The sequence below is a fragment of the Chionomys nivalis genome, chromosome 7, assembly GCF_950005125.1.
Source record: "Chionomys nivalis chromosome 7, mChiNiv1.1, whole genome shotgun sequence".
In the NCBI taxonomy this organism is placed as follows: domain Eukaryota; kingdom Metazoa; phylum Chordata; class Mammalia; order Rodentia; family Cricetidae; genus Chionomys; species Chionomys nivalis.
In genome coordinates, this window is record NC_080092.1 from 3,384,266 (window position 1) to 3,412,078 (window position 27,813).

The window sequence follows — 27,813 nt, forward strand, 5'->3', positions numbered from 1 at the left end:
AAAAGGCAGCAAATTAGGCAGAGGGGCCTAGTGCAAAGAACCCCCAAACACCCCCACCATCTGGCTCAACTTTGCCTAACTTCAAGGATATCTGCTCCACTGGTCACCATATCTGACACAGTCCTGCTCCAGGGGGATGTCGCTATATGGGTTCTAAAACATTTTCACATTTATTACCTCAGTAACTCCCCAACAATGCTAGGAGCCCTGATGGGGTAGGTTCTATTTTCTCCAGATCTAACTCCTGGCCTCTCGGATGGTCTTTCCCGGAACACCTGTAGCCAGCATGGCCTGGGCCAGTACGTGCTCCCCACGTGCTCCCCCCATGCTCCCCACATGCTCCCCAGTGCTTACAAAGCACGAGTTCCAGGACCCCCCCTCGTTGTGGGGCAGTTGTCAGTCCTAAACATTAACCATGTATCTGCCACTCCTCTATGCCAAATAGGCATGCAAGTATTTGAGGGCTTCCTGAAAGCTGGGACAGACACAGAATTGTCTGAAATCCACAGAAACCAAAGTTAGAGCAAGACCAGGGCGCTGTCTTAGGAGAAACAACTCTAGACAGGGTTGAGGCTTCTTTGTAATTAATGGAGGCCCCTAGCTTAAAAGAAATCTCTGCAAACTCAACCACCCATTTAACAATCCCTGGCAGTTTGCGTGGCTCCAAAGCATAGGTCAGTAACTGCCTGGCCAACCCCAGATAAAATCAGGCCCCTTAGGGGAATGAAAGCAGGCAAGCAGCAAGCTTGTGTTTGGAGGGTCCAGTTGCATCAGCAGCCCAACCTCCCAAACACACACAGGTCACAACTACGCTAACAGCAGAAACACCCAGGTTAGTGCTACTCCTATAATGACTTATCACAATGCCAAGTCAGAGACGAGTCCATGTCAACATCCTCTAGGTCCCTGTGGACCTCTCTATTTGACCTAGGCGTGTGTCTACTCGTGATCTAGTATTCAACTGTCTACACATCCCTCCAGGAAGGCTTCCTGGGTGCTTTTACCCTGTGTTCCTTTCTAAGGCACTCTTAGTAGTTGGTATTGGAGTTCCATGTCTCTCTTGCTGACTGAGCGCTGCCCCCACACTGCAGACAATGTGATCCAAATGGTCCTTCCCCTTGGGGTGGAGAGCACAGGCTTGGGGCTGTACAGTTCAGTGAGAGATGCATCTCAGGGGAGCTCTCATAGCTTGTAACTCAAGTCCCTAGGACCAGGGAGTCAGGGAAGGGAAACCTGCACACACAGAGTCTATCCTTTAGGGGTGTGGGCACACACAAAAATTTATCCTTTAAGGTGTGGGCACACAGAGAGGCTCCCTGCATGACCAGGTCAGGGAAGGTTTCTACTGTTTCTTGCCCTTGCTTGTATGGTGCTAATTCCTACAAGATCAAAGAAGCACCTGCTTTCGTCCATTCATTTTCTTAGCTGAATCTGTATTTCCCAGAATTCCCTCTGCCAAATGTTCTTTAACATCACTGTGAAAGGCTGACTGCCTCAATGGCATTGTATCATATCCAACTTACATTCCAAGTGAATGAGTTGGGATATATTAATGAGCGAGGCTCTTAATAACAGGCTCTTAGTTTTTTTAAAAAAGCATCATTCAGTAACATCACCCAGGTTTGTAGGCAAACAGCTGAAGGAACCGCTAAATGGAGTACTATTTAACATGCACAAAGCTGAGCTCAATCCACCACACAAAACCAGGAAAGGTGGTATGTGTCACAGTACGTGTTATGGAGGATCAGAAACTCAAGGTCAGCTTCAACTACATATCCAGCTGAAACCAGCATGGGCTACGTGAGACTCTGTCTCAAAGAAATAAACCTGGGCATGGTGGCACAGCCCTTCAAAACCAGCACTCTGGAGGCAGAGGCGTGCAGATCCGAGTTCAAGGCCAGCCTGGTCTATATAGAGAGTTCCAGGACAGCCAAGACTACACAGAAAAACCTGTCTCAAAAAATATAAAAAATTAAAATTAAATAAATAAGATAAAGGCTTCCTTGCAGTGTCCCTGCTTACGTTTCCATTTCTGTACAATCTGGGGAGGAGTTCATTTCAGCTTACAGTTGCAGTTCATCACAAAAGGAAGCAGAGGCAGGAAATCAAGCAGAGGCAAAGGAGGAATGCTGCTTACTGGTTTTCTCAGTCTATTTTTCTTAGAGAACCCAGATACGCCTGCCTAGAGGTGGCACACACAGTGGGCTTGGTCCACCCACACTGATTATTGATCAATAAAATGTCCCGTAGACCTGCCTACAGGCCAAGTTGAGGGAGGCTATTTCTCAGTTGAGGTTTCCTCTTTCCAAATGGCCCTGGCATGTGTCAAATTAGCAAATGACAATAACAACAACAAAGGCAGCATACTGCGGATACCCCAGAAACGTCTGACAGTGGAATAATGGAGGCAAACGCTCCATTTCTAGGCTGCATCCCCAGCCCTTGAGGGCTTGTGGGAGAGAGTTTGGTTTTTCTTGAGACAAAGACTCATTCTGTTATCTGTGTTGGATTGGAACTCACTTTGCTAGCTTCAAACTCATGGCATTTTCCCTGCCTCAACTCCCAAGTGCAGAAGTTACAGACATTAGCCACCATTCCTAGCTTCTGGGGGTGGAGGTGGAGGAGGTGGTGGTGGAGGTGGTGGCGATGGTTCTAAGAATTAAACCTAGGACCTCAAGCATGCTAGGCAAAAACTCTACCATTGACCGACATCTCAGCCCCACACAGACCCTTTTGAGAAAACCAAATGCAACCTCAAAACTGAACAAGATTGACCCTGTTTGTAAAGCTCCAATGTTAACTGGGACAGAGTCAATAGCATCCCTAAAATCAACCAATGAAAGCACTGGCTAGCATAGAGGTAAGATGAAGTCGTTCTGCTACCCTTGCTCAAACGAGGGCAGGACATGATGACCATTTGAAAAGGGCCATGTCCTAAATGTATGAATTAAGTCTGTGAGAGGTTCACACCCTTTGCCCATGAACTTCATTAGCAAACACACACAAACACACAGTAGACTACAATCTATATGAGATAAAGATTGAATAATAAAAATGGTATTATTTACACTACTGGAAAGGTAGTCCTAAATGCTTAGCACTAAAGAAAGCAGCTAAACAAATGGCAGTGTATCTGTTCAGCCCTGAAAACATGCACAGGAGCAGCTAAGCAGGTGGGCAGGTCGGGCAGTGAAAAGACAGCAGGGGCTGAGACGATACACTAAGTCCATGCCTCACCGTGCCGGGCACTGCACTCCAGCTCTGAGTAGAACCACCCAGCGAAACAATGACTAGCTGGGCTCTTGCCTTCACATTTGCCTGTATTCACTCCTTCTCTGAGGCACTGAAAAAGGCCAGAATACCACTGCTCAATCATAAAGATTGAACAAGCTTTGTTTGAAGGCAGAAATGAGGGGGAATAACTAAAACATGTAGGGAGCTTGAGCATTTTGTTTTAATTTTTTAGATCTCTTATTTTTATGTGTACAGAAGTTTTGCCAGCATGTACGACTGCACCATGCTGGTGCCTGGTGCCCATGGATGTCAGCAGAGGGGCATCAGATCGCCTGGAATTGGAATTAGATGGTTGTGCAGCACCATGTGGGTGCCAGGAACTGAACCCAGATCCTCTGCAAGAACAAGTGCTCTTAACCACTGAGCCATTTCTCCAGTCCCTGTTTTATTTTTTAAGGCTCTTATACCAGTTGTGGCAGCACACACCTTTAATCCCAGTGCTCAGGAGGTAGAGGCAGGCAGATTTCTCTGAGTTCAAGGGCAGCCTGGCCTATGTGAAGAGCTCTAGAACAGTCATTAAAAAAGGGGGTGTGTGTGGAGAACAGGCTCTTTCTAGGTAACCCAGGCTGATTTCAAACTCACTATGTAACGAAGGCCAGCTTCAAGTCTCAGCAGCCTCCTCCCCAGCCTCTTGACTGCTAAGATTATAGATATGAGCTATCATGCTCAGCTTGAAAATAATGTTTTTTAAGCTTTACTTTAAAATGTTAAATTAAAACAAGCAAATATACAGATAGAGAGTAGCATGTTTCAGGCCAGTACATGGCTCAGTGGGAAAAGGAACTGCACCCAAGCTTGACAACTTGAGTTCAGTTCTAAGGATTCAAATGGAGAAGAGAATAGACTCCCCAAAATTGTCTGCTAACTTCCACATATGTCCTTAAAGAAAATAAATATGCAAAAAATGCTTATAAAACAAATAAAATACTGCAAAAAACATCGAAAGTTATTTTATTGTAGTTTAATTACTTTGTGTACATGCATACCCACACATGACACAGCACATATGCAGATGTCAGGAGACAACTTGTGAGATTTGGTTCTCCCCTTCCACCATGTGGGTCCCAAGGATCACACTCAGATCATGAGGCACGGCAGCAAGTGCCTGTACCTGCTGGGCTATCTTGATAGCCCAAGAGTTACTATTTTAAGTACAGAAAAATGGATATGCTGGCTACTTTCATGTCAACTTGACACAAGATAAGAGTCATTTGGGAGAGACTCTAAGGTGAAAAAATACACCTATGTGTTTGTGCCTGTATGTGCTCGTGTGTGTGTGTGTGTGTACAAGTGTGTACTTGTGTATGTGGGTGTAAATGTATGTGCATGTATATTTTATATATGTGTGTGTGCTCTGTGTGTGTCTGTGTGAAGTGGTTTATGTGCATCTAGAGGCCAGAGGTCAACCCTGGTTGTCACTCTTTGGGAACTATCCACCTTGCATTTAGACAGGGTCTTCCACTAGAACTGGAACTCACTAGTCTGCTAGGCTAGCTGGCAGAGACTCCAGGGGTCCTGCAGGGTGTCTCCCATAACTGGGATCACAGGCATGCGCTACTATGCCCAGCTTTGTGCATTGGTGCTGATGCCAGAACTCAGGTCCCCCATTCTTGGACAGCAAGCACTTCACAGACTGAGCTGATCCCCAGCTACCGCATTTTCTTAATGTCCTTCCCAACAGCTTTACAGCATAACCAGAAGAGACAGTACTTTTGGAATTCCACCTCCAGCAAACCTCTGGACAAATATAGAAGGTGAGGTTGGGGATATGGCTCAGCTGCAGAATGCTTGTTGAGTATGCTCAAAGCCCTGGGTTCCATCTTCAGCACCACCTAAACTGCATGATGGTGTAGGCCTGTAACCACAGCCTCAGGAGGTAAAGGCAGGAAGGTCATCCTTAGCTACACAGGGAGTCCAAAGCAAGTACAGACTTGTAAGATGCTCTTTGCAATAAGTTACCAAATAATAAATAATACTAAAAGAGCTTGCGTCATTCCTGTCTTAGTCTCTTTCCTGACGCTATGATAAGGGAGAAAGGGCTGGACTTACAGTGCAGTATGGAGGGAAGCACGGGGACGGGAACTGCAGGCAGCTACAGAGACCGCAGCAGTGCTCACTTTGTCACATCATGTTCCCATACACTAACTCCGGTTACAGTTCACCTACTCTTCACCACCACTCCCTCTCTGTCCCTCACAAGAATGGTCTTCCAAGACAACAACCAACATGACAAAATAAAATATAATAACGCAAAAACCACCACATCACAGCTGGACAAGGCATCCCAACAGAAGGAAGAAAACCCAAGATCACAGGACCCACTCGTTCCCACACTCAGGAGTCACATAAAAATACTATGCCAAAAGCTATAAACCTGGTACAGACCCATGTAGGCCCCATGCTTGCAGTTCAGTCTCTGTGAGTTCATGTGCACCTTGCTCAGCTGATTTAGCGTGTCTACTTCTCCTGGTGTCCTCCAGCCCCTCTGGCTCTTAAGACTCTTTCTGCTCCTCTTCCTTAGAGTTCTCTGAGCTCTGAGAGGGATCTGATGGAGACCTCCATTTAGAGGCATGTGTTCTAGGACTCTCTTTCCACATGCCTGCCTGTGGTCTCTGCATCTGCCTGTCTGCTGCAAGAGGAAACTTCTCTGATGATGACAGAATAACGCAATGGTCTGAGTACAGCTGAACATCATTAGAAGTCATTTTATTAGCTGGGTGGTAATGAAACACAGCTTTAATCCCAGCACCCAGGAGGCAGAGACAGGGGGATGTCTATGAGTTTGAGATCAATCTGGTCTACAGAGGTATTTCCAGGTTCTGTGGAACAATGATGATCATGTGTCCTATAAAGATTTATCAGTTGTATTGCTTTAATAAGGCACCGATTGGCCAGTAGCCAGGCAGGAAGTAGAGGTGGGGTGACAAGAACAGGAGAATTCTGGGAAGAGAAAAGGGTCAGTCTGCAGTCGTCACCCAGATGCAGAGGAAGCAAGATAAGAATGCCTCACTGATAAAAGGTACCAAACCATGTAGCTAACAGAGATAAGAATTATGGGCTAATATAAGTTATAAGAGTTGATAAGAAGCCTGAGCTAATAGACCAACCAGTTTATAATTAATATAGGACTCTGTGTGTTTCTTTGGGACTGAATTTGCAAGACCGGGAGGGACAAAAACCTCTGTCAACAGTCAGGGCTAACCAGAAAAACCATGTCTCAAACACACACACACACACACACACACACACACGAGCATGTGCGTGCACACGAGAGACATAGAGAGAGAGAGAGAGAGAGAGAGAGAGAGAGAGTTATTTTATTGATTTTTGTTTTGTTTTGTTTTTTGAAACAGGGTTTCTCTGTAGCTTTGGAGCCTGTCCTGGAACTAGCTCTTATAGACCACGCTGGCCTTGAACTCACAGAGATCCGGCAGCCTCTGCCTCCCCAGTACTGGGATTAAAAGCATAAGCCACCACTACCCGGCTATACTTTTTTTTAAAAGACAAGTAGTGTTTGGTTTTACTGTAGGTCTCTGGGCTATCTAGTTCACAGTTCTTAGTTACCCAAACAGTGTCAAGAATGGGTTCCACCTGTGGAGTGGAGCATTACAACAAATCAGACACTGGTTGGCTACTCCCAGAAGTCTTGTGCCACCATTGCCCTAGGCAATGTCATGTAGGCAGGACAAATTGTACGTACAGAGTTTTGTGAATGAGCTGGTATTTCTGTTTCTCTTTCCTATACTGAAGAGACTAGACACAGGAGTGAAGCATCCATGCAGGCATCAGCTCAGATTCTCTATGTGGAATAGCTGTGTGGGTGTTGGCCTAGGCAATGGGGCCCCACTGTCAGTTTGTGAAGAACAACTCACTGTTTTAGCAACAGCCTTGGTCGTCTGGGGATTTCCACAGGATTCTCTTGGCCAACAACTCAACTGAATGCAATGCAGTAACTGTACTTGAAGACTCATTTGGTAACAAGAGATCGCCAGTTGGGACTCCATATCCCCCATTATTAGAACACTTCATTAAGATTGCTTTCATATACTTTATGAAATTTCCACTACACTGACTTAGATTTCCACAACATCGCTCAAATACCCTCAATGATGCTTACTGATATGCCCCCATGGCTTGCTCAGCTTGCTTCCTTTATTTTTAATTAATTTGTTTATTTATTTATTTATTATGTATACAATATTCTGTCTGTGTGTATGTCTACAGGCCAGAAAAGGGCATCAGACCTCATTACAGATGGTTGTGAGCCACCATGTGGTTGCCGGGAATTGAACTCAGGACCTTTGGAAGAGCAGGCAATGCTCTTAACCGCTGAGCCATCACTCCAGCCCCTCAGTTTGCTTCTTTATGTAACCCTGCTGTGGGACAATGGTCTTTTATCCTGCCACTTGTATTTTAATAAAACACTGATTGGCTAGTGGCCAGGCAGGAAGTAGAGGCAGGGCAACCAGGCAGGAAGTAGAGGCAGGACAACCAGAATGGGAGAGTTCTGGGAAGAGGAAAGAGCCAGTCTGCAGTTGTCACCCAGCCGCCAAGGAAGATGAGAATGCCTCACTGAAAAAGGTACCAAGCCATGTAGCTAACATAGACCAGAATAATGGGCCAATTTAAGATGTAAGAATTAGTAAGAAGCCTAAGCAAATAGGCAAACCAGTTTATAATTAATGTAGACCTCCATGTGTTTCTTTGGGACTGAATGGCTGCGGGACCAGGGGGGGTCAAAAACCTCTGTCAACATAACCCAGCACCACCTGCCCAGGGATGGCACTGACCACTCTGCTGGCCCTCCTCCATTAGTCATCAATCAAGGAAATATCCCACAGACTTGGCTCTGAGGGAGGCATTCTCTCAACTGAGGTTCCCTCTTCCCAGATAACCCTACCTTGTGGAAATTGACAGAAGATCCACCAGCACACTTTTCCAGGACAGCAGAGAGGTACGTACAATACACAAGTCCGTACGTCCATCCACTTTACCCTTTCCTTGTACCTTCATATTGAATGTTACCTCTGCCCAGGCACAACCTGTAGCCCCTCCACCCACCCATTTGCCCGCTAATGCTACCGTCACCTCTGTACCATATAATTATGGGTCGCTGTGATTGTCACCACAATTTACATGTCCAAACTCAACTCAGGGTTCCAAAGGCAGCCGTCCTCTCATACAGCATCTCAAACACAGAACAGTGCACACCCCTCAGCAGCAGGATACCCAGAGTCCTCTGACTTTTAATTACCTACCCAAAGATGCAGGTGTGCCCCGGCATAAAGCAAAAATGTAGGCTGGGCATGGTGGCACACACCTTTAATCCCAGCACTCAGGAGGCAGAGGCAAGTGGATCTCTGTGAGTTCGAGGTGAATCCATTAAGTTCTTCCTAAGTGTGTCCAGCAAACACCACGATAGATAAGCACCACCCTAGTCCACGGAAGTGAGCCAGTTATCATCCTCCGTGGTAACTTGTGCCCACCGTAGGCCTGAAGGTATGTAGACTCCAGAGACCATGCTGCGTGCTAGTTGCCTCTCATCATCACCGAATAAGCATGAGGTGTCTGGGAGAATGGGGCTTGCATGCATCCACTGTGCTCCTTCTCAGCAACCATCATTTACACCCTAGACAAATGTTTATTTAAATTTAGATATGAAAATGTGCTCAGATTTCTTAAATATCCAAGAGTTCTACATCTGCTAAAAATACTCTTTTTCCAGGAAGGAATCAACTCATAGCCGAGTATGCTTGTTTTGCTAGCACAGGGAGAAGGAGGTTAAGAGGCCACCTGTTCAAGATTAGCCTGGGTTACACAGTCAGACCAGGCTACCCTGGGTTGAGGATGTAGAACAGCTACATGACACGTGTAAGGTCTTGGATTACATTCCCAGTATCATATGTACAAAATATTTTTTTTTTTTTTGGTTTTTTGAGACAGGGTTTCTCTGTAGCTTTGGAGCCTGTCCTGGAACTCCCTTTGTAGACCAGGCTGGCCTCGAACTCACAGAGATCCACCTGCCTCTGCCTCCTGAGTGCTGGGATTAAAGGCATGCACCACCAACGCCCGGCCCAAAATATTTTTTCTAATCTGGTTAGTAAACAAAATGATACAGGGCTGGTGGCTTACCCCTGTAGTAGAATACCTGTATAGTAAGTGTGAGACTCTTGATTCTATCATTAATGTAAAGTAAAAAATAAAAATTAAAAACCTATGTGGGGGAAGTGTCAGATCCAATTAACCAAACCCAGAAGTTTTTCCCAGGCCAATAAGAATATGGCATCCTTTGACTAAAGAGAGGTTGGTGGGTAGCATGAGACACACTAAAGATAAAAGTCACATGACGAATACAGAGGCATTTAAAATGGGAAAATGCAACCAGGTAGTGGTGGCACACACCTTTAATCTGGCACTCAGAAAGCAGAGGCCAACCCAGCCTATAATTCCCAAAGGGGGAGGGTTCCCCAGATAGGGTATGAAATGAGCATTCCTCCATGGCGGGTATTCCTCACAGTGAACAAGGCCCATGAAATGCTAAGGCTGAGGCAAGCCAGGCGAGAGCCCAAGTGGAAAAAGAAGACCTTACTCCTAACTAGACCCTGAGTGCCTACTTCCTCGGGAAGTCATCCAGGGGATCCCAGAGCTTACTACAGCCTGGCTATACCACTCCTAGTGAGTGACTAATCCTCAATGTCAACGTGACTAGATTTAGAATCACCATGGAAAAGTAGTCTAGAGGGAAGACCCATCCTGGCCATGCACAGTCCCATGGGCTGGAGTCCCAGGGCAAACCGAAAGGAGAGAGCTGCGCAGCAGCATTCCCCTTGCCAGGTCCCAGACTGCAGATGGGTGGTTGAGTCCATGGTCACAGGCGCTGTTCTGAAGCCTCAGATCGTTTCATTAACTATAGACCTTGAAGCTGCCAGGAGGGGGTGATGGGCAAGAGGGAGTGGACAAAGTCAAGTGTTCTGAGGGAGCTGGCGTGTCTGGAAGTAGAGAGAGCTTAGGAAGGAGTGCCAGAGAGAGAATGCTCATCTAGTCCAAGCAGGCATGCTGAGGACCTGGCTAGTCATTCAAACAGCTACCACGGGAGAAAAGGAGAGGTTACACTTTGTGAAGTAGAGCTCAAGACAGCAGGCAGGCCAAATGCAGACCAGGGAGTAGCTGCAAGACTGCTGTCTCCCCTTGGCAGCCAACATTCCCTCTGGAGGGGAAGGGGGCTCCTGCAGCCGGGCAAGCTTGCAATGATGCCAGAACTCAAGGAACCTTAGGCAACAGGACCTAGTTAGAGAATAATGGTCACTGGGGCATTGTCCCTTCTCAGGAGCCCTGCTTCCCAGATGCAGGACGAGCAGCTTGCACCATCATGCACAGACACAGTGACTGGGGACTATTACCTCCGAAGCCATGAGTCACTGTTTCCTCTTTTTAGGATACTTCTCTTGGAAAGCCTATCACAGGAACCAAAATGTTGACAAACACACTATCTGGGCACCATCATTAGCCTCTCTAGAAAAGGCACAATGTTACTAGTTTAGGCTGTCCTTAAGATGCAATGTCAACACAGCACCAAGCAACAGTCATTGATGACTAATACTCCCAATACCTAGCCACAGCCAACAGCCAGAGCAGCAGGAATCAACTTTTCTTCTTCTTTTTTTTAAGTGTATGTGTATGTCTGTGTGTACATACCTTTATGCGTGGTACGCACAGAGGCCAGGAGAGTACATAAGATCCCCTGGTACTGAAGTGATAGGCAGTTGTGAGTCACCTGGCATAGATGTTGGGAATCAAACTTGGGTCCTCTGCAAAAACAGTAAATGCTCTAACCTGCTGAGCCATTTCTCCAGCCAGGAACTAACTTTTTAAAATCTACTATTCAACAGCGTTTTTACATTGTGTGTGTGAGTGTGTGTGTGTCTGTGTGTGTCTGTGTGTAGGGGTGTGTGTGTGTGTGTGTGTAGGGGTGTGTGTGTGTGTGTGTGTGTGTGTAGGTGGGCATACAAATCATAGCAAACATGTTGAAGTCAGAGGACAATAGAGAGAGTTTGTTCTCTTCTTTCACCTCTGGGTATCTGGGATCAAATACAGGTCATAAGGTGCCACAGCCAAAGACATCTTGCCAGCACAAACATTAAGATCTTACCTAAGAAAAGGTGCAGCTGTTATGTAGGAACACATTCATCTGACATTATGTGGTGATATTCTGTTTGTGCTTTAACAAATAAAGCTTGCCTGAAGATCAAAGTGTGGAGCTAGCCATACTAGTTAGCCATAGAGACCAGGTAGCGGTCACCTTTAATCCTAACACTCGGGAGATAGAGGCAGACAGATCTTTGTGAGTTCGAGGCCACCTGGGCTACATGAGATTGAATCAGTCTAAAAGAGAAACAGAAACAAGCAGTGGAGAAGGGAAATGATATGGCTGGGCAGAGAGAATATACGGCAGGAGGAGACAGAAGCTCAGGATCCAGTCTGAAGTTTCGCAGAGAAGGCATTCAGTCTGAGGATTCCTAGAGACAGGATACCCCATTCATTCTGATGATTTCATGGGGTGAGAACTAGGAGCTGGTTGCTCTGCTTCTCTGATCTTTCAGCTTTCACCCCTAATATCTGATTTGGGGTTTTTATTATTAAGACCAAGTATAAATTGCACTACTGAGGACAGATACCTCTCGGGAAATGAACAGCACAATGATGGAGAGTGAACACACATATACTGCACACAGACCTGAGTGTGTGCACATTATACACACTGTGTGCACACGTGCACTGCACAGAAACATGCACACACACTGCACACATACGTACACATATACACACACACATTACAGACACTGCACACATACGCACACATATACACACACACATTACAGACACTGCACACATACGCACACATATACACACACATTACACAGACACTGCACACATACGCACACAAATACACACACACATTACACAGACACACACTGTGCACATGTGCTCGTTACTGCACATACATGCATATGAACACACACTGCACAGAAACACACACATGCACAGACACTGTACACACACTACACAAAGTCATGCTGGTCAGACTAGGGTGAGTACTTCTTAATTAACACTGCGTCCCAGTCCAGGACAGAAGATCTGCATTCCTAAGACTGGCCAGTTTATAGCTGTTCTCTTTACTCTTATTTGTTTGTTGAGACAGAGTCTCAATGTGATTGCTATCTAGACAAAATAACCTTAAATTGATAATCCTCCTGCCTCCACTTCCCACATGCTGGGATTATAGGCAGGAACCACCACACTGAGATTTCCTGTTATTCTTTTAAGGGTAAAATTTACTGAAAATGCAAATTCTCAGTTGGGCATGGTGTGCACACCTGTGATCCCAGCACTGGGAGACTGAGGCAAGAGGAGGCACAGACCTGGCCAAGCAAGAGATCTCCAAGCTGACACACTCGTCTGCTCACCACACTTTGACACTTAGACTTAGGGTGGGACTGACATCACCATCATGAATTTACAAGCTTTCCAGGCACTTCTGATGCAGGAAGACCCTAAATCCCAAACTGAGAACCCCTACTACAACAGAGAGTAGACCCCTTCTCAGACCTTAATCCATAACGCCGATATCACGTTTTATTTATCTGCATGTATGTATCTGTGTGTCTATATGTACACACATGCCATGGCAGATGTGTGACGGTCAGAGGACAACTTGCAGGACCATGTGGCTCCTGAGGATGGGTTATCAGGTGTGGTGGCAGGGCATCTCATGGGCCCTACATACATAATTTTTATATTGCTACATACACGTGCATTTCTGCTTAAAGGAAATCTTATATAATATCATTTTTTGCTTCTTTGCTATGTTTGTGTTGCTGGGATTGTACACAGGGTTTCATATATGGTAGGTAAATGCTCTAACGCCAAGCTATCTATATATCCAGGGTTTTTTTGGTTTTTTTTTTTTTTTTTTTTTTTTTGCATCCTTTCCCCTCTCTCTATATCTCACTGTGACAGGGGCTAAACTGCCTAAGCTGGCCTTGAACTCAGAGATCCACCTCCCTCTGTCCCCTTGTGCTGGGTTTAAAGGTGTGCACCATCACCACCTGGCAATCACCTATTTCCTAACACTAAATACTTAGGCTTCTGAGTTTTCACAACTGTAAATCATTATTGGAATAACTTTATGTGGCAAGGTAGTACAAATAGAGCAGATTCCAAGAGGAGAAGAGAGGAACTTAGAAGCATGTTGATAGGCAGTGGCTACACACGCACTGTGGAACCAACTGTCTGTCACAGAGGCGGACACGGCAGCCTCTGTTCTTGGCACCTTTTCATGAACGGTAAAGTGGTTTTGAAAATTACCTATTTTCTGAGCATGGTGCACATGTCTGTAAACCCACTACTGGCAGAGCTAAGGCCCATAAACAGTACTAGGGGTTCAGGTGAGATGGTTCAGCAAGTAAAAGCATTTGCCACCAAAGCCTGTCCAACTTGAGTTCGACCCCAGATTCTAAGATGGAAGGAGAGAACCAACACCCAAAAGTTGCTAACCTACATACATGTATTGTGGCCTATAAGCATTTGCACTCACACATACTATAATACATAAACCAAAAAAAAATTTTTGAGCCAGGTGATGGTGGCTCATGCCTTTAATCCTGGCACTCAGGAGGCAGATGCAGGCAGTCAGGCTCCAAAGCTACAGAGAAACCCTGTCTCGAAAAACCAGAGAGAGAGAGAGAGAGAGAAAGAAAAAGACAATGAGGATGACAAGAAGTAAGACCTCACCTGCTGTCAGAGTCCGAAGCGATCTCCTTTCTCCCTCCAAAGCGGATTTGGCACTGAAGAGAAAGAGAATGCTGAGGTCAGCTGCTAGGCTGAGACAGAGACATCACAGAACAGCCCACAAGGCCTTCAGATACAGCGGGGACAGAGGCTCTGGTGCTTCAAAGGTAAGAAGACAACACTCCGGCCTCAGACTCCTCTTACAGGAAGCCTAGTCTCCCTCTTGACTCCAGGAAGTGGGCAAACTAGGCAGACAGGAGCGCAGGCCCTGCAGTTACCAGGGAGCCCTCTGGCGCTGAGAGCCTCCATGCCTGTGCTGATGGCTCTTCTTGACAGAGCCCCAAAGGGTTAGACTGTGTCAAATGACAGCCACCTTGTTGTGCTGAGCAGCTCTGCCAGGCTGGGTGGATGGGAAAGTTATCTGTTTAAAATCAGAGCTACAATGCTACCCTAACCATTTCAGCCGTGAACCCCAGTCCACACGGTCACCTCACCTTCACCACTGGCGTTGTTGGTTTGAGACAGTCTCACTCTGCAGTCAATTCACAGCCAATTCTGTGAGCAAATTCACAGCAATCTTGGGATTACATACATGTACACACTCCCAGCTCAGTATTCCATGTTAAAGACAGAATCTTTTTTATGGGTAGCAAACTTGCATCCTATGAGACTTAGGATACTGTTATCAGAATTTGTGATATACCAAGTGGTATATTTTAATTGTAGGTAAATGATAGATAAATACATTTGCTGTTTTTGTTTTTTAAGATAAATGTCACAGTTCAATTCCTCAGAATAACCGAGAAGTTCTGACCAGAAGCCCCAACCTGTTTCTTTAGGTGCTACATGAACAGCCACTGAACTCATTCCTTGTCTTGCTGTCTTTGTGTTCTGGATTAACTGCAGACCAAACTCTACCTGTGCTAACAAGTGTGATTCATCCAGCATCCCGTGCAGAGGGAGGGCCAGACTCCAGGGGAGAAGAGACGACCTTAGGTCTATAAACACTATGACCAAAAGCAACCCAAGCAAGAAAGACATGTCCACATCGCAATCATCATCAAGGGAAATCGGTGCAGAAAACTGAGGTAGGAACTGAAGCAGAAGCCATGGAACACACAGCTCACTGGCTTACTCTGCCTGGCTTGCCCAGCCTTTCTAACAGCACCCAGGCCCTCCTGCTGAGGGTTGGCATCTACCCCTATGAGCTGGGCCCTCCTCCATCAATCATTAATCAAGATAACACACTACAGACTCACCTACAGTCCACTTCATGAAGGCATTTTCTCAACCGAGGTTCTCCTTCCCAGGTAACCCCAGCTTGCATCATGTTAACAAAAGTCTGACCAGCACAGGGACACACTCAGAAAAGCAGACAAATCTGGCAGCTGAAAAGAATGTGGAACTCCCTCAACCTATTCACCACGCGAGGCTCCGTCATCTTCCAAGCAAACATTGGATTCTCTGGCCCCACTTCAACATTTAATCCACAAACTCTATAAGGTCTTTCCCTCCTTATAATCACATGCCAGTAACAGTCAGCAGTCCCTTCCGAGAGGCGACTCTTGAGTCTCCTTACTACCTGATGCTTGAGTGAGCTGCTGATCTCTCAGCTTCACTCAGTGCCGTGGTCTATAGAGTAGAAACAGTCACAGGAACTCCTCTGTCAGTGCTGAAGAATTCACTGTAAGGCACTTAGCACCAGGTTGACATGTGATGACAGCTAGCGTTACAATGTCAGGCAAGCCAGCATCAGCAGCCACAGCAGCGTATCAGGAAGCCGGCACAGCTGCTGGCAACAGAGGCTCGGGGCGTTTGTACTTTGGGAGTCGTAACTGCAAGTCAGCACCTCTAAAGAGCTGCCCTAAAACAAATCTGCTGGGAAATCAAATTCTGAAATGAAGACAGTCATTGCTAAAGGATAAACTTTGAAACTCCAAACCAATAACTTCCTCTATCCCTACTCTTACTGCCTTCCCTGCTCTGTCATTCCCTAAGGAAACTCTTTGTTTAGCCATTCTCTGAAACAGCTGGACTTGGTGGTACACAGCCGTAATCCCAGCAGTTGGGAAGCTGAGGTAAAAGTTCAAGGCCAATACACGTTACTTAGATAGTTCAAGGGTGACCTGCTAAACCTAGTCTCAAAACAAACCCAAAACCATTCCCAGACACAAAATAAAGCTGTGCACATAAAAGGGAAGAAATGACTTCTACGTTTCCTTCGGACATTCACACAAAAGGCTGCTGTGTGCATTCTTACCTGCTTCACTGCGTCCAGCAGTCGCTCCAGCAGGAATTGCCTTTTGTCATCATTCTGTGACCCTGAAATGAAATGGGGTTTAATTACTTCTATTTGATAACTAGACTCTGATTAAGGCTTTCTGGCACGTGATGCCAAGCACAGTGACATATGCTTTTAATCCTAGCACTCAGGAGGTAAAGGCAGGAGGATCTCTGTGAGTTTGAGACCATCCTGGTCTACATAAGCAAATTCCAGGATAGCCAGAACTACAGAGACTCTGTCTCAAAAGAGAAAAAAAAAATACTTTCTGACATTTGACATAATACATGGCTGTCCACAAACAAGGCCAGTCCTCTATTCATCTTTAACAAAGTAAGTGGACTAACTGGGCACTAACAATCTATACCGCTACAATGAGGTACTACAACACAGGAAAACAGTTAAACTCAATTTCCACAGATTGAATGTATCAGTTTCTCTGTTGTGATACTACTGATACTTTAGGGAACGTAGCGATGTCCCTGGCCTCTACTCAGTGGATACCATTAGCATGTGCGCATAGACACACACACATACACACAGAAATAACCATGCCAACTGTAGAAATAATCAGGCTAGCTAAGGATAAGACAATTATATTTTATTTATTATAAGGGGAAAAACTCATGAAACAGGAAACAAGAAGTCCAATCACAGCAATGTCCTGCTGGGAAAAGGTGCAGAGTGCGCACACGGAGGCACACACCTTTTTACCTGGGTCCCAGTGATGTCACGCCTTAACTAAGACCCACCTCTTAAAGATTATTGGCTAGCAATGCTTTCCCCATCACACACACACACACAGAGAGAGAGAGAGAGAGAGAGAGAGAGAGAGAGAGAGAGAGAGAGAGAGAGAGAGAGAGAGAGAGTTGGCTTCCTACATTGTCAAACATGTCCTGGAGGGTAGGGCTGCCCCTACCCATGAAGTAGCATGTAAGTTGCCTGGAATGGCAGGCACTGTCCTTGGATGGTCTTACTACCTTTACCCCTGCTATCAGATAGACAAGCTGGGAAACCTAGTTGCTAACTTTCTCAGCTATTGCTGACCTTACAGAGTTGGTCAATGATGTCTGGGGATGTGACCCAGTCGACAGAATGCTAGCCTAGCATGTGTGGGGCCCTGGGTTCAGCACCTCATGAACCAGAAATAGTGGACACACCAGTTATTAGAAAGTGGAAGCAGGCCGGGCGATGGTGGCGCACGCCTTTAATCCCAGCACTCGGGAGGCAGAGGCAGGCGGATCTCAGTGAGTTCGAGACCAGCCTGGTCTACAAGAGCTAGTTCCAGGACAGGCTCCAAAACCACAGAGAAACCCTGTCTCAAAAAACCCCAAAAAAAAAAAAAAAAAAGAAAGTGGAAGCAGGATGGTCGGGGATTCAAGGTCTTCCTTAGCTACAAAAGAGTCTGGGGTCAGCCTAGATTGATTATCTGAGACCGTGTCTTAAAAATAAACAAACATCAACAGGTTGGTCAGTAAGAAGCAAGCAAGAGTGTGCTTGGTATGCTATCGCCTGCGAAATGGCGAAGGGTGTCGCTCCTCCCTCCATCCTCATGCCTGGGTTACTTTACTACTCTGAGCCAGAGCAGTCCTTTGCACACTGAACTACATGCCCAAAGGGAAAGCAGGGAGAACCACAAAGGAGCCTCCTGGTACCTTTGTGTGCCTGGCAGTGAGATGCTAAGCCAATACCACAAATAATTCTCACCAATTAAAAAACACATTTGTTCAAACCACCATAGGTGCTTGGTTGGTTTGTTACTTGCAGTCAAATAAATTCCCAAATGATTCCCACTAGAACAAGGCACACGCAGAATGTTTACTAAGGAGCTTTAGGGAAGGGGCCTTCAGCACCAGGTAGACCACTAACAGGTGGCATAGATGTTCAATAAGAGTCCGGGAGGCACCAATCAACAGAGTTAGGCTGTGGATAGCAATGCCCCAGTCACAGAGCAGTCACTTTGAACAACAGAAACAGAACTACTCAGTGGCCTCAATCCTGGGCCACACCAGGAGGAGTGTTGGAGACATGGGAGTGAAAAGGTATAAAGTCATTTTCTCATATATTAGGAAGAGAAGGCAGTGTGTAAGCACACGAGTAATAAACAGTGATGGAGACAGGAAGAAAACCACAACAATGAAGCAGGAAGAGAGGACCGAAAAAGCCACTACATCCAGCACGGTGTGGGCTCTCTGCACAAGTGACATGGGAGCTGAGTTCTTCATAAAGAAGAGCAGCAGCCATAGAAGGGCCCATTCAATGCAGAGCAAACAGCTAGGGGAGAGGCTGAGGCAAGACAAGCTCAGCTTCTGTGTTTCAGGACAAGAGGGGCAGGGGTAGGCATAAGAACCATCAGACAGGACTAGGGAGGAGCAGGATGGACCATCAGACAAGACTACAAGTCTCCTGAGGTTGGGGTGGGCAGGACCATCAGACAGGGCAGGAGAGCATCTAGTTGGTCATGGAGGGTGCTTCAAACCAGTCTAGCAGGCTAAGATTCTGCTTTAACCTGGGCACTAACTAGTGCAAGTGTGAGTTTGATGGAAGACATTGGCCCCCTGAAGTCTGTGTTGGAATCACATCATGATACCTGCCTTCCTCCAAGCTGGGAGATAAAAAGGAAAACACTCAAGAAAAAAATTACTTTTGCTGAAAGAGGCTTTGACAGGCAGCCCTGCACCAGATTCTCAGCAGACCCTCACACATCCCTCACCCTTGTGACTCTCCATAGCCCTCTCTTCACTAAGCAGAAGGGTTAGTTTCTGCTCTTCCCTCCTAACACCAAAATGGAAAGTACAGCTTTCTTCCTTCCTTTTTCCAAGTAACAGACTCAACAACTCCTCACACTAGACAGTGGCAACTAGAAATTATAGTTTCACCCTGGAAATGCTCTACCACGTTATTCTCATCATAACAGAAATGTATGTGACTAAAATACAATAAAAACAAATCAGGAAAAAGAAAAAGCTCTTCTACCTACCTCCCTGGACAGGCACTCTCCTAGTCATCCATGTGCCCAGCCACAACTACTAATCTGTGAGGAGTGGGAGCATCTGTGTGCACCGCAGAGGATGTGTGTATGTTTGCATATGTGCAGGTACATGTGTGTGCATATGCATCCCAATATAAGAGTTTAGCCTCAGGTTTCATTCCTCAGGAGCTATCTATTTGGGCTTGTTTATTTGTTTGTGTTTTCCTTTTGAGCGGGGTCTCAGGTTAGGCTGGTAATCCAGGGAGCACCAGGGATCCACCTATCTCTGCCTCCCAGTCTTAGATTATGAGCATACTCCACTGCATCTGGCATTTTCACGTGGGTACTAGGTATTTGAACTCAGGTCGTTACGTGCCCTGTGAAACACACCCCAGAGGCTCTCAGCCTAGAAGCTCTACCTGGCAGTGATCTCCACCGTCATGAATCCCAGTGAGACTATCAGCCTCAGCAGGGCACCTGTGGTCATCTTATCCCTGCACAGACTTGGGAAGAGAGTGTCCAAGACACAGGATGCACAGGCGGCTCCATGTATCAGTAGCAGGAAGTACAGAGGGAGGCCCCTGGCTATGAAGGCAGGAACAGGCATCAGGAAGTCACAAGATGTAAGTCCTCATCCTCGCCAGGCCACTTGCTGGCCATGTGACAAAGCAGTCACTTCCCTTCTCTGGATACTGGTTGTTATATGAGAGTGTGTGTGCCACTGGCCCTGCAGTATGCAAAAAGAACCCTGCACACACTGGCACACAGAAACATAACGTGCTCTCTCACACTCTCTAGTGACAAACCAGAGAATGCAGCACACAGGCATGCATGCATCAGAGCCCAGAAGCCCTCCAGCTTCCAGCACTGAAACTCCACAGGAAGAGTGTCGAGTCAACACTACCTCCTGAGCCCCAACTGAGGGCTAGGTCAATAAATGACCAATCTACACAATCCTTGACCAAGGAGAACGGGTTCCACTCAAGAGGCAGAATTAAGGCTGGGGGAGAAGACTTTGACACTGGCACCACACCTGTCCACAAAACACCTGCAATAACAGCCATGTCTCAGTTACACTCCAGAGGTGAACCCTAGTCTTCCTGCTACCTCCAGGGACAGTGTCAGCTAACACCAGCTGCTAATGAGCCAAACAAGCTTCCTTATTTCTTCTAAGATCACCATCAAAATGAAGGGACTCTGCACAGTAATAGACTGGTGCAGGAAAGGCCCTGGGTTCCATCCCCAGCACCCCACACAAGAGTCATATGTTCACGTGATATGCCACAACCCAGTTCAAACGGCACCCTGTGGCCTTTCCTTGTCCCTGTCCTTAAGAGCTAATTTTAATTTAGTGTTTAGATTCCAAAAGGTCCCGTATAAATTTTATCACAAACTTCTGCCTGAGTCTCCACTCAAGATGAGTTCAAACATTATCAGGTCACACTGCCATCTTGGTGGCAAGAATGAGAAAGGGAGAGCTTGTGCTATCCTTCTCAAAAGGACAGAAAAACTCAGAGGCAGAGACAGGGGAGGTTGGGGGCAGGAGGGTGAGTGGGGGTGGACTGTCTTGAGCGATAAGAATGTTTTAGAACAGCACAGAGGTGATGGTCACATATTATAAATGGCACTACACTGCTCAATTTAAAATGAAGGCTAACTCTGTATCATATTGATAAAATATTTTATGGGGCCAGACAGTGGTGGCACATGCCTTTAATCAGGAGGCAGAAGCAGGAGGATCTCTGTGAGCTCAAGGCCAGCCTGGTCTACAGAGCAAGTTCCAGGACAGGCTCCAAAGCAACAAAGAGAAACCCTGTATCAAACATATATATATGGAAGGACTACCACAGATAAAGGAACAATTGGAGAACTTCCCCAAAGGATGGAGCACTGAGCTCCACCCCGTACCCTCTTACACACTTCTAGTTACCTGGGGAGCACCTGTCAATGTTGGGGGCCACGGTCCTCACAGGAAAGCACATACTGCCCAGGTATGAGGATTCAAGGAACCAATGAGAGGTCTTACCCAGGAGTGGGGGTAAATAACACTCTCAGCTGGGTGGCTTCACCTCCCAGGAGATGCAGACTTTTTTTCCTGGAGATGGGAAAAAAAAATCCAGCCCAAACCATCCAGGAACTGGCCGGGCCTTGGATGATCTTGGCTGTCTGGTCCTCACTTATGTCAGCCTGGGAAAGCAGGCTGAAGATGCTGAGAATCAGTCCCTGAGCTACCTCTGGAACCAGCACTCCACAAGGAAAGACATCCCTAGCACCCTGGAGTCTTTTTGGTTGAGTTTTTGGTTGTTGTTTTGGTTTGGCTTTTGTTTGTTTTTTGAGACAGGGTCTTTCTATGTAGCACTGGCTATCCTGGAACTCACTGTGTAGATCAGGCTGGCCTCAAACTTATAGAGATCTGTCTTGCCTCTGCTTCCCAGGTGCTAGAATTAAAGGTGCCACAATACTTGGCTCTTGCTGTTTCTAATTTTTGTGGGATTTTTTTTTTTTTTTGTCTGTGTTTTTCTTATCATGGATTGGAGAAACTGGGCTTGGTGGTGAACATTTAAAAATCATATCACTCAGTAAACTATCACAGAAGGACTGCCATGAATTTGAGGTTACAGTTGCAGAGAAAGACCCTGTCACCAAACACACACACACACACACACACACACACACACACACACACACACCTGCAGTAGGTAGAGGCCAGGAATGCTGCTGCAATCCCCTTCACCAACATTTATCCAGTCCGGTCCCAATAGTCAAAGGCGCCATAATTGAAAGACTATAACCTAAAGCTACACCTGTTTGGGTCTTGCCCTGAGGTCACCACTCCCTTTAGTATCAGGCTTTTCTTTAAACTTTTTATCTCCTTGAGCGCTGGACTTAGTTCCATTACACTTCCTGGTAGTTCCTTTTCTCCTCAAATTGTACAAAAAGCTTTGTAATTCTCTTTGTCCAGCTTGCTCCTTCTCGTTATTAAGAGTGGTTTCTAATACTCGGCTGCCTTGAAGTCAGTCTCCTCTGCCAACACCATTAATTCAAAACTCTTCAACTTAGCCTCAGACAGATTTTTAGAACAAGGGGGAAAAGCAAACACATTCTTTGCCAAAATATCGCAACAATATCTCTAGGCCAGTTACTAATATTCGTACCCCCTGAAACCCCTTGAGCTGGCCCCACAGTCCAAATCGCCCTCAGTACTGTATTCCATGCTCCTACTAGGATGGCCCAATAAGGCCCATTTAAAGCTTTCAAATTCTTTTCTAGTCCAAAGTCCACATTCTACCAACAAGCAGCATGATCTGGCCTGTCACAGCAATAGCCCGGTCCCTGGTACCAACCTCTATCTCAGTCACTGTTCTGTTGCTGTGAAGAGACACCATGACCAAGGCAACTCTTATAAAAGGATCATTTAATTGGGGGCCGGCTTACAGTTCAGAGGGTGAGTCTGTGATCATCATAGCAGGGAATGTGGCATCAGGCAGACATGGTGCTGGAGAAAAAGCTAAAAGCTACATCCTGATCAGGGGCAGAGAGAGAGAGAGAGAGACTAAGCCTAAAATGGGGTTTTGGAGCCTCAAAGGTCACTAACTCCTAATCCTTCTAATCCTTTCAAATTCCCTGGTGACTAAGCATTCACATGTGTGAGCCTATGGGGGCCCTGGGAGCCATTCTTATTCTTATTCAAACCACCACAGTCACTGTGATGCTTTCCTTTTATTTATTTATTTATTTTATTTTTTCAGAGACAGAGTTTCACTGTGTAGTCCTGGTTGTCCTGTAGACCAGGCTGGCCTCGAACTTACAGAGATTCTCCTGCCTCTACCTCCCAAGTGCTGGTCATATATCGCCCAGCTGAGCTTCTGCTTAAAAAAACGTGACAGAGGGGGCTGGAGAGATGGCTCAGAGGTTAAGAGCACTGATTGTTCTTCCAGAAGTCCTGAGTTCAATTCCCAACAACCACATGGTGGCTCAGAACAATCTGTAATGAAATCTGGTGCCCTCTTCTGGCCTGTGGGCATACATGCAGACAGAACACTGTAAACAAATAAAACTGAGAGGTCTTCCTGATGCCATATGCTAGCATTTCCTCCACACAGACCGTTTACCAGACAGACTACACACACAGCTCTAGGCTAAGTGCATGATCCAGACCTGGCCCATCAGATCTGCAGAATGGCTCCCATGGTCAGCCAACCCTGGAATGTCCCTGGAGTACTCTTGACTCCAGGGTGCCTCTGTGAAGGAGAGCTGTATAGACACAGTCCTGCAGACTCCCTAAGCACCTCTATGCAACTGAGCCCAAAGCCAGATCAACGTCCCTAAGTATTCCCAGTACACACTCTATAGAGTCCCATGTTGCAGACTTCAGCTTAAGCAACTTCTGTCATATTCCAGGCCAGTGTGCTGCTCAGCAATCCAGCAAAACCCATTTCCCTAAGCTGACCCTACTGTAACAGACACCAAGCTAGACTAGTGAGTGATGAATGCCCTGCCAGCACTGCCAACTCACTCATAGCACTTCACACTGGTACAACTGCTTGGGCACAAACGCAGTTGGTGCCACCTCTGGGAAACCACCTCAGAGTCATAAGGCAAAGAAGGAAAGCCATCTACCCCGCACACCACTATTTGCAGCACAAAACAAGGAGAAAAGAAAGAAGCGGGCAAGAGAAAGGAAGAGCTAGCTAAGTCTCAAGTACAATCCATAGCTCAAACTGTGCTACATGAAAATGGTGGACTGCTGTTGGATTGCGCAGCCCATAACGGTGACCAATGTGCAGTCTCCGGAGCAAGGTTCAATCTGGAAATATTAGATATGAAAGCAACATTAAAATTCTATTGTAATGATAAAATGAGCCACAGCACAGTCCTTCAGTTTTCTTTCATTGTCTTCATTCCAGGGTCCTTCAGACATTTTCACCTGACCCCCATCCCTTGAAACAGTCTCACTCACTATATAGCCCTAGCTGGCCCGAAACTTGCTACGTAGACCGGACTGTCCTCAACTCACAGAGCTCCCTCTGTCTCTGCCTCCCAACTGCTGGGATTAAAAGTGTGCGCCACCACACACAGCTTTAGCTCCAAAGGTCCTCGTTAGGCAGTCAGAACCTAGGCATACAGCAGCAGCAGTGGTCGGAGGCACTAGTCCGGGCCATGATGGCAAAGATGACACTGGAGCATGAGCATTCTACCATAATACACCAGCCCTGTGACGTCATGAAGAAGAAAGATATTAATAGCCTTTGAATGAAAACCACATTCTTTTTCCAGTCACTGTTTCAGCAGATTCTTTATTCCAAGAGCAAGTCACTCCTGGATAGGGCCCAGTCAACAAGCCAAGGAGAAAACTATGACCTTCAATTTTCCAGAAAAATAAGAAACTGCCAAGATATACACATATTTGAGGAAGGAAGCAGCAGTCAGACTCGGTGGTTTCTCAGGCCCTGGATTCCCCTACCTTCAAACAAGGATCCCAGCATTTTTCTAACGTGAGGGTTCCTGAGATGATAGTTTCTGATAGACAAGAGCACCAGGGCTTCCACATATAATTGGACAAAAGGCAGTGCTTGAGACTAATAATAACCTCTTCTTTCCCCTTAAGAGCAAACATGCTTGCTACCTGGAATTCCTCAGCTCCTGGAGGCAGCAGTGGACTGTTCCTACTACTGAGTTCTCCAGGAAAGCATCTGACCACTCCCTCCCTAAGAGAGGCCCACACAGGTCTGCCAGTTAGGCCTCTTTCCTCCTGGCATGTTGGTTACTTCTAGAGGCAAATGTAAATCCACAACAGCTATGTGGGATGTATATGTTCATTTGCATCGAGGCATATATTTTACACATAACTCTATACCTGCATGTTTTGTTTTTTTTTTTTTTTTTCTTTTTGAGACAAAACCTCACATAACCCAGGTTGACTTGGAACTCTCTGTGTGGCCAAGGATGCCCTGGAACTCCTGATCCTCCTGCCTCCACCTCCTGAGTGCTGGGATTGCAGGTGTGCAGCACCATGTCCAGTTACATGGGGCTGAAGATGGAACTCATGGTCTCATGCATGCTAGGCAGGCACTCCACCAACTGAGCCACAGTATCTTCAGCTCCATCCTGTCCTAGCAGAGCAGAAATTTCAATTAGTGTATACACAAGTCTATGCTTTCCTTCTTAGTATCTCTGAGGCTTTTTCTCTCATGGAGGCCATAACACATGGTGTTAACACATTCCCCACCAATGGGTATCTTCACTGTTCTGGCCTGGGGATATATGTTTACCTAATTGTGTGCACCATCCAGGTGCAGTACACTTCCCCAGATATTCACACGTAATGTTCTCAGCCTTAAACCCATCTTATCCCTGTTTCTACTCAGACATTTTAAATTCAAGAATAGAGCAGAGCTCAGTGGCTAATTTATAGGATATACAAGAAACTGGAAAACATGTTAAGTCACATTAAAAGGAAGCAATCAGTAAAATCCTCGTAAAGAATCCACAGGACAGAAGAGCATGCTTCCTTCAAAGACAACTGCAGACAGCTTAGGTGAGGGAACTCTATGCACGTATCCCTAAGAGGCTGAGGCAGAAGGAGCTCACAGTAGGAATATCTGGACTTTGAGGTCAGCCTAGGTTACACAGCAAAACAGTCTTCAAAAATGACACTTTGGGGAGTGAAGGTGCTTGCCAGGCAAGTCTGGAGATCTGAAAGTAATCTCTAGAACCCAGGTGAAGTGAACAGAGAAAACCGACTCCACACGCACACCGTGACACCTGTACATACACACACACACACACACACATACACACACTTCACTGTGAAGTCTGGGGACATGGCTTAGTCAGGAAAGTGGTTGTTGTGTAAGCATGAGAATTTCAATTTGATCCCAAGGACTTACAATTTTTAAATAAATAAATGAACCCAACCACACACGGTGGTACCTGCCTTTAGTCCCAGTAGCTGGCGAGACAGACCACTGTGAGTTTCAGGCCGTCCAGACTCTGTCTCAAATAAATAAATAAATAAATAAATAAATAAATAACAAAAAAAATTGTAACCTAGTGTTGAAGGGGCAGACAGGCAGATATCTGGGGCCTGATGGCCAGCTCAGCTTAATGGGAGAGCAGAACGTGTGAGTTCTACCACAGCCAGGGCTGCACAGAGAAATCCTGTATCGAAAAACAAACAAAAACGGGAGGGGGGAGTGGCTGAGAAAAACAGAGGTTGACCTCTGACCTCCACACACACAAAGAAATTAAACCTCAAAGGACTACGTAAAAAATAAATGGGCAAACCGGGCATGGTGGCGCACGCCTTTAATCCCAGCACTCGGGGAGGCCGAGGCAGGCGAATCTTTGTAAGTTCAAGGCCAGCCTGGTATACACAAGAGTTAGTTCCATGACTGGCTCCAAAGCTACAAAGAAACTCTGTCTCAGAAAAAAAAAGAAAGAAAGAAAGAAAAGAGAAAAATAAATAGGCAAATAAATAATTGCAGGCTCACACCTGTAATCATATGTCACTTAAGAGGTAGAGACAGGAGAATCAGGAGTTCCAGGCCTGTTTCAGCTACACAGTAAGGTCAAAGCCAGCCTGAGCAATGTAAGACCCTATCTCAATATAAGAAAGTCAGAAGACAATTCACAGAAAAGGAGAGAATTTTTGTGAGCATACTGATAAGAGAATTGTATCTGAAATTACATAGGATTCTGGCTGCTCAATATTAAAAAGAAACAAATAGCTCAATTGAAAAATGGACAGACTGGGGCTGGCATGAAGACTCAGAGGTTAAGAGCGCGGGTTGTGCTTCCAGAAGACCTGGGTTCAATCCCCAATATCCACATGGCAGCGTACAACTGGTTGTAACTCTAGATCCAAGAAATCAGACACCCACTTTGGATCTCTGGGTCACCAGCCATACATGTAGTGCACATATATACATGCAGGCAAAATACCCATACACATAAAATATTAAAATGAAAAAAGATTCCATGGATGTGATATAAACAAATATTTCTCCAGAGAAGATATACAACTGGCAACGGGCACAAGAGGCCATGCTCAGGATGACTAGTCACTAGGAAAATGCAAACCAAAACCGCAGGAAGTGTCGCTTCACACCACCAGAATGAGGTTATCAAAGACTTGTGGGGACTAGAGAAACCCGGCCCTTCACGGTGCCTGTGAGCAGAAAACAGATCAGCTTCCTCAGACAGCTCCATACAACCCCGCAGGACTACTCTTCCCTACCCCAATCAAAAGGAATGGAGACTGTATGTGAGCTTCCATACCCGCATCCTCCTAAGAGCCAAGAGCCAGGTGCAAACAATCTGAAGTCCACCCCTGGTGAGCAGACAGCAGGTGAGCAATGCCCACAGCGGAGCACCACCTGGACACACCCCCTGGTGAGCAGACAGGTGAGCAATGCTCACATAGAGCACCACCTGGACACACCCCCAGTGAGCAGACAGGTGAGCAATGCTCACATAG

General features: G+C 46.1%; 1 protein-coding gene across 3 annotated transcripts in view; it reads right to left on the minus strand.

Annotated features, from left to right (window-relative positions):
* Nucleotides 1-27,813, minus strand: part of Snx29 (sorting nexin 29) — a 401,413-nt gene that overhangs the window by 369,388 nt on the left and 4,212 nt on the right. Inside the window, exons 2-3 of one of the 3 annotated variants that reach the window (XM_057775566.1) lie at nt 16,343-16,404; nt 14,086-14,138 (exon numbers count right to left, since the gene is read on the minus strand). In XM_057775566.1, the coding sequence (XP_057631549.1) occupies nt 14,086-14,138; nt 16,343-16,404 (115 nt within the window). Of the gene's footprint in view, nt 1-14,085; nt 14,139-16,342; nt 16,405-27,813 lie in introns of those variants that run through there. The other 2 variants (XM_057775568.1, XM_057775567.1) reach the window with 2 other exon arrangements.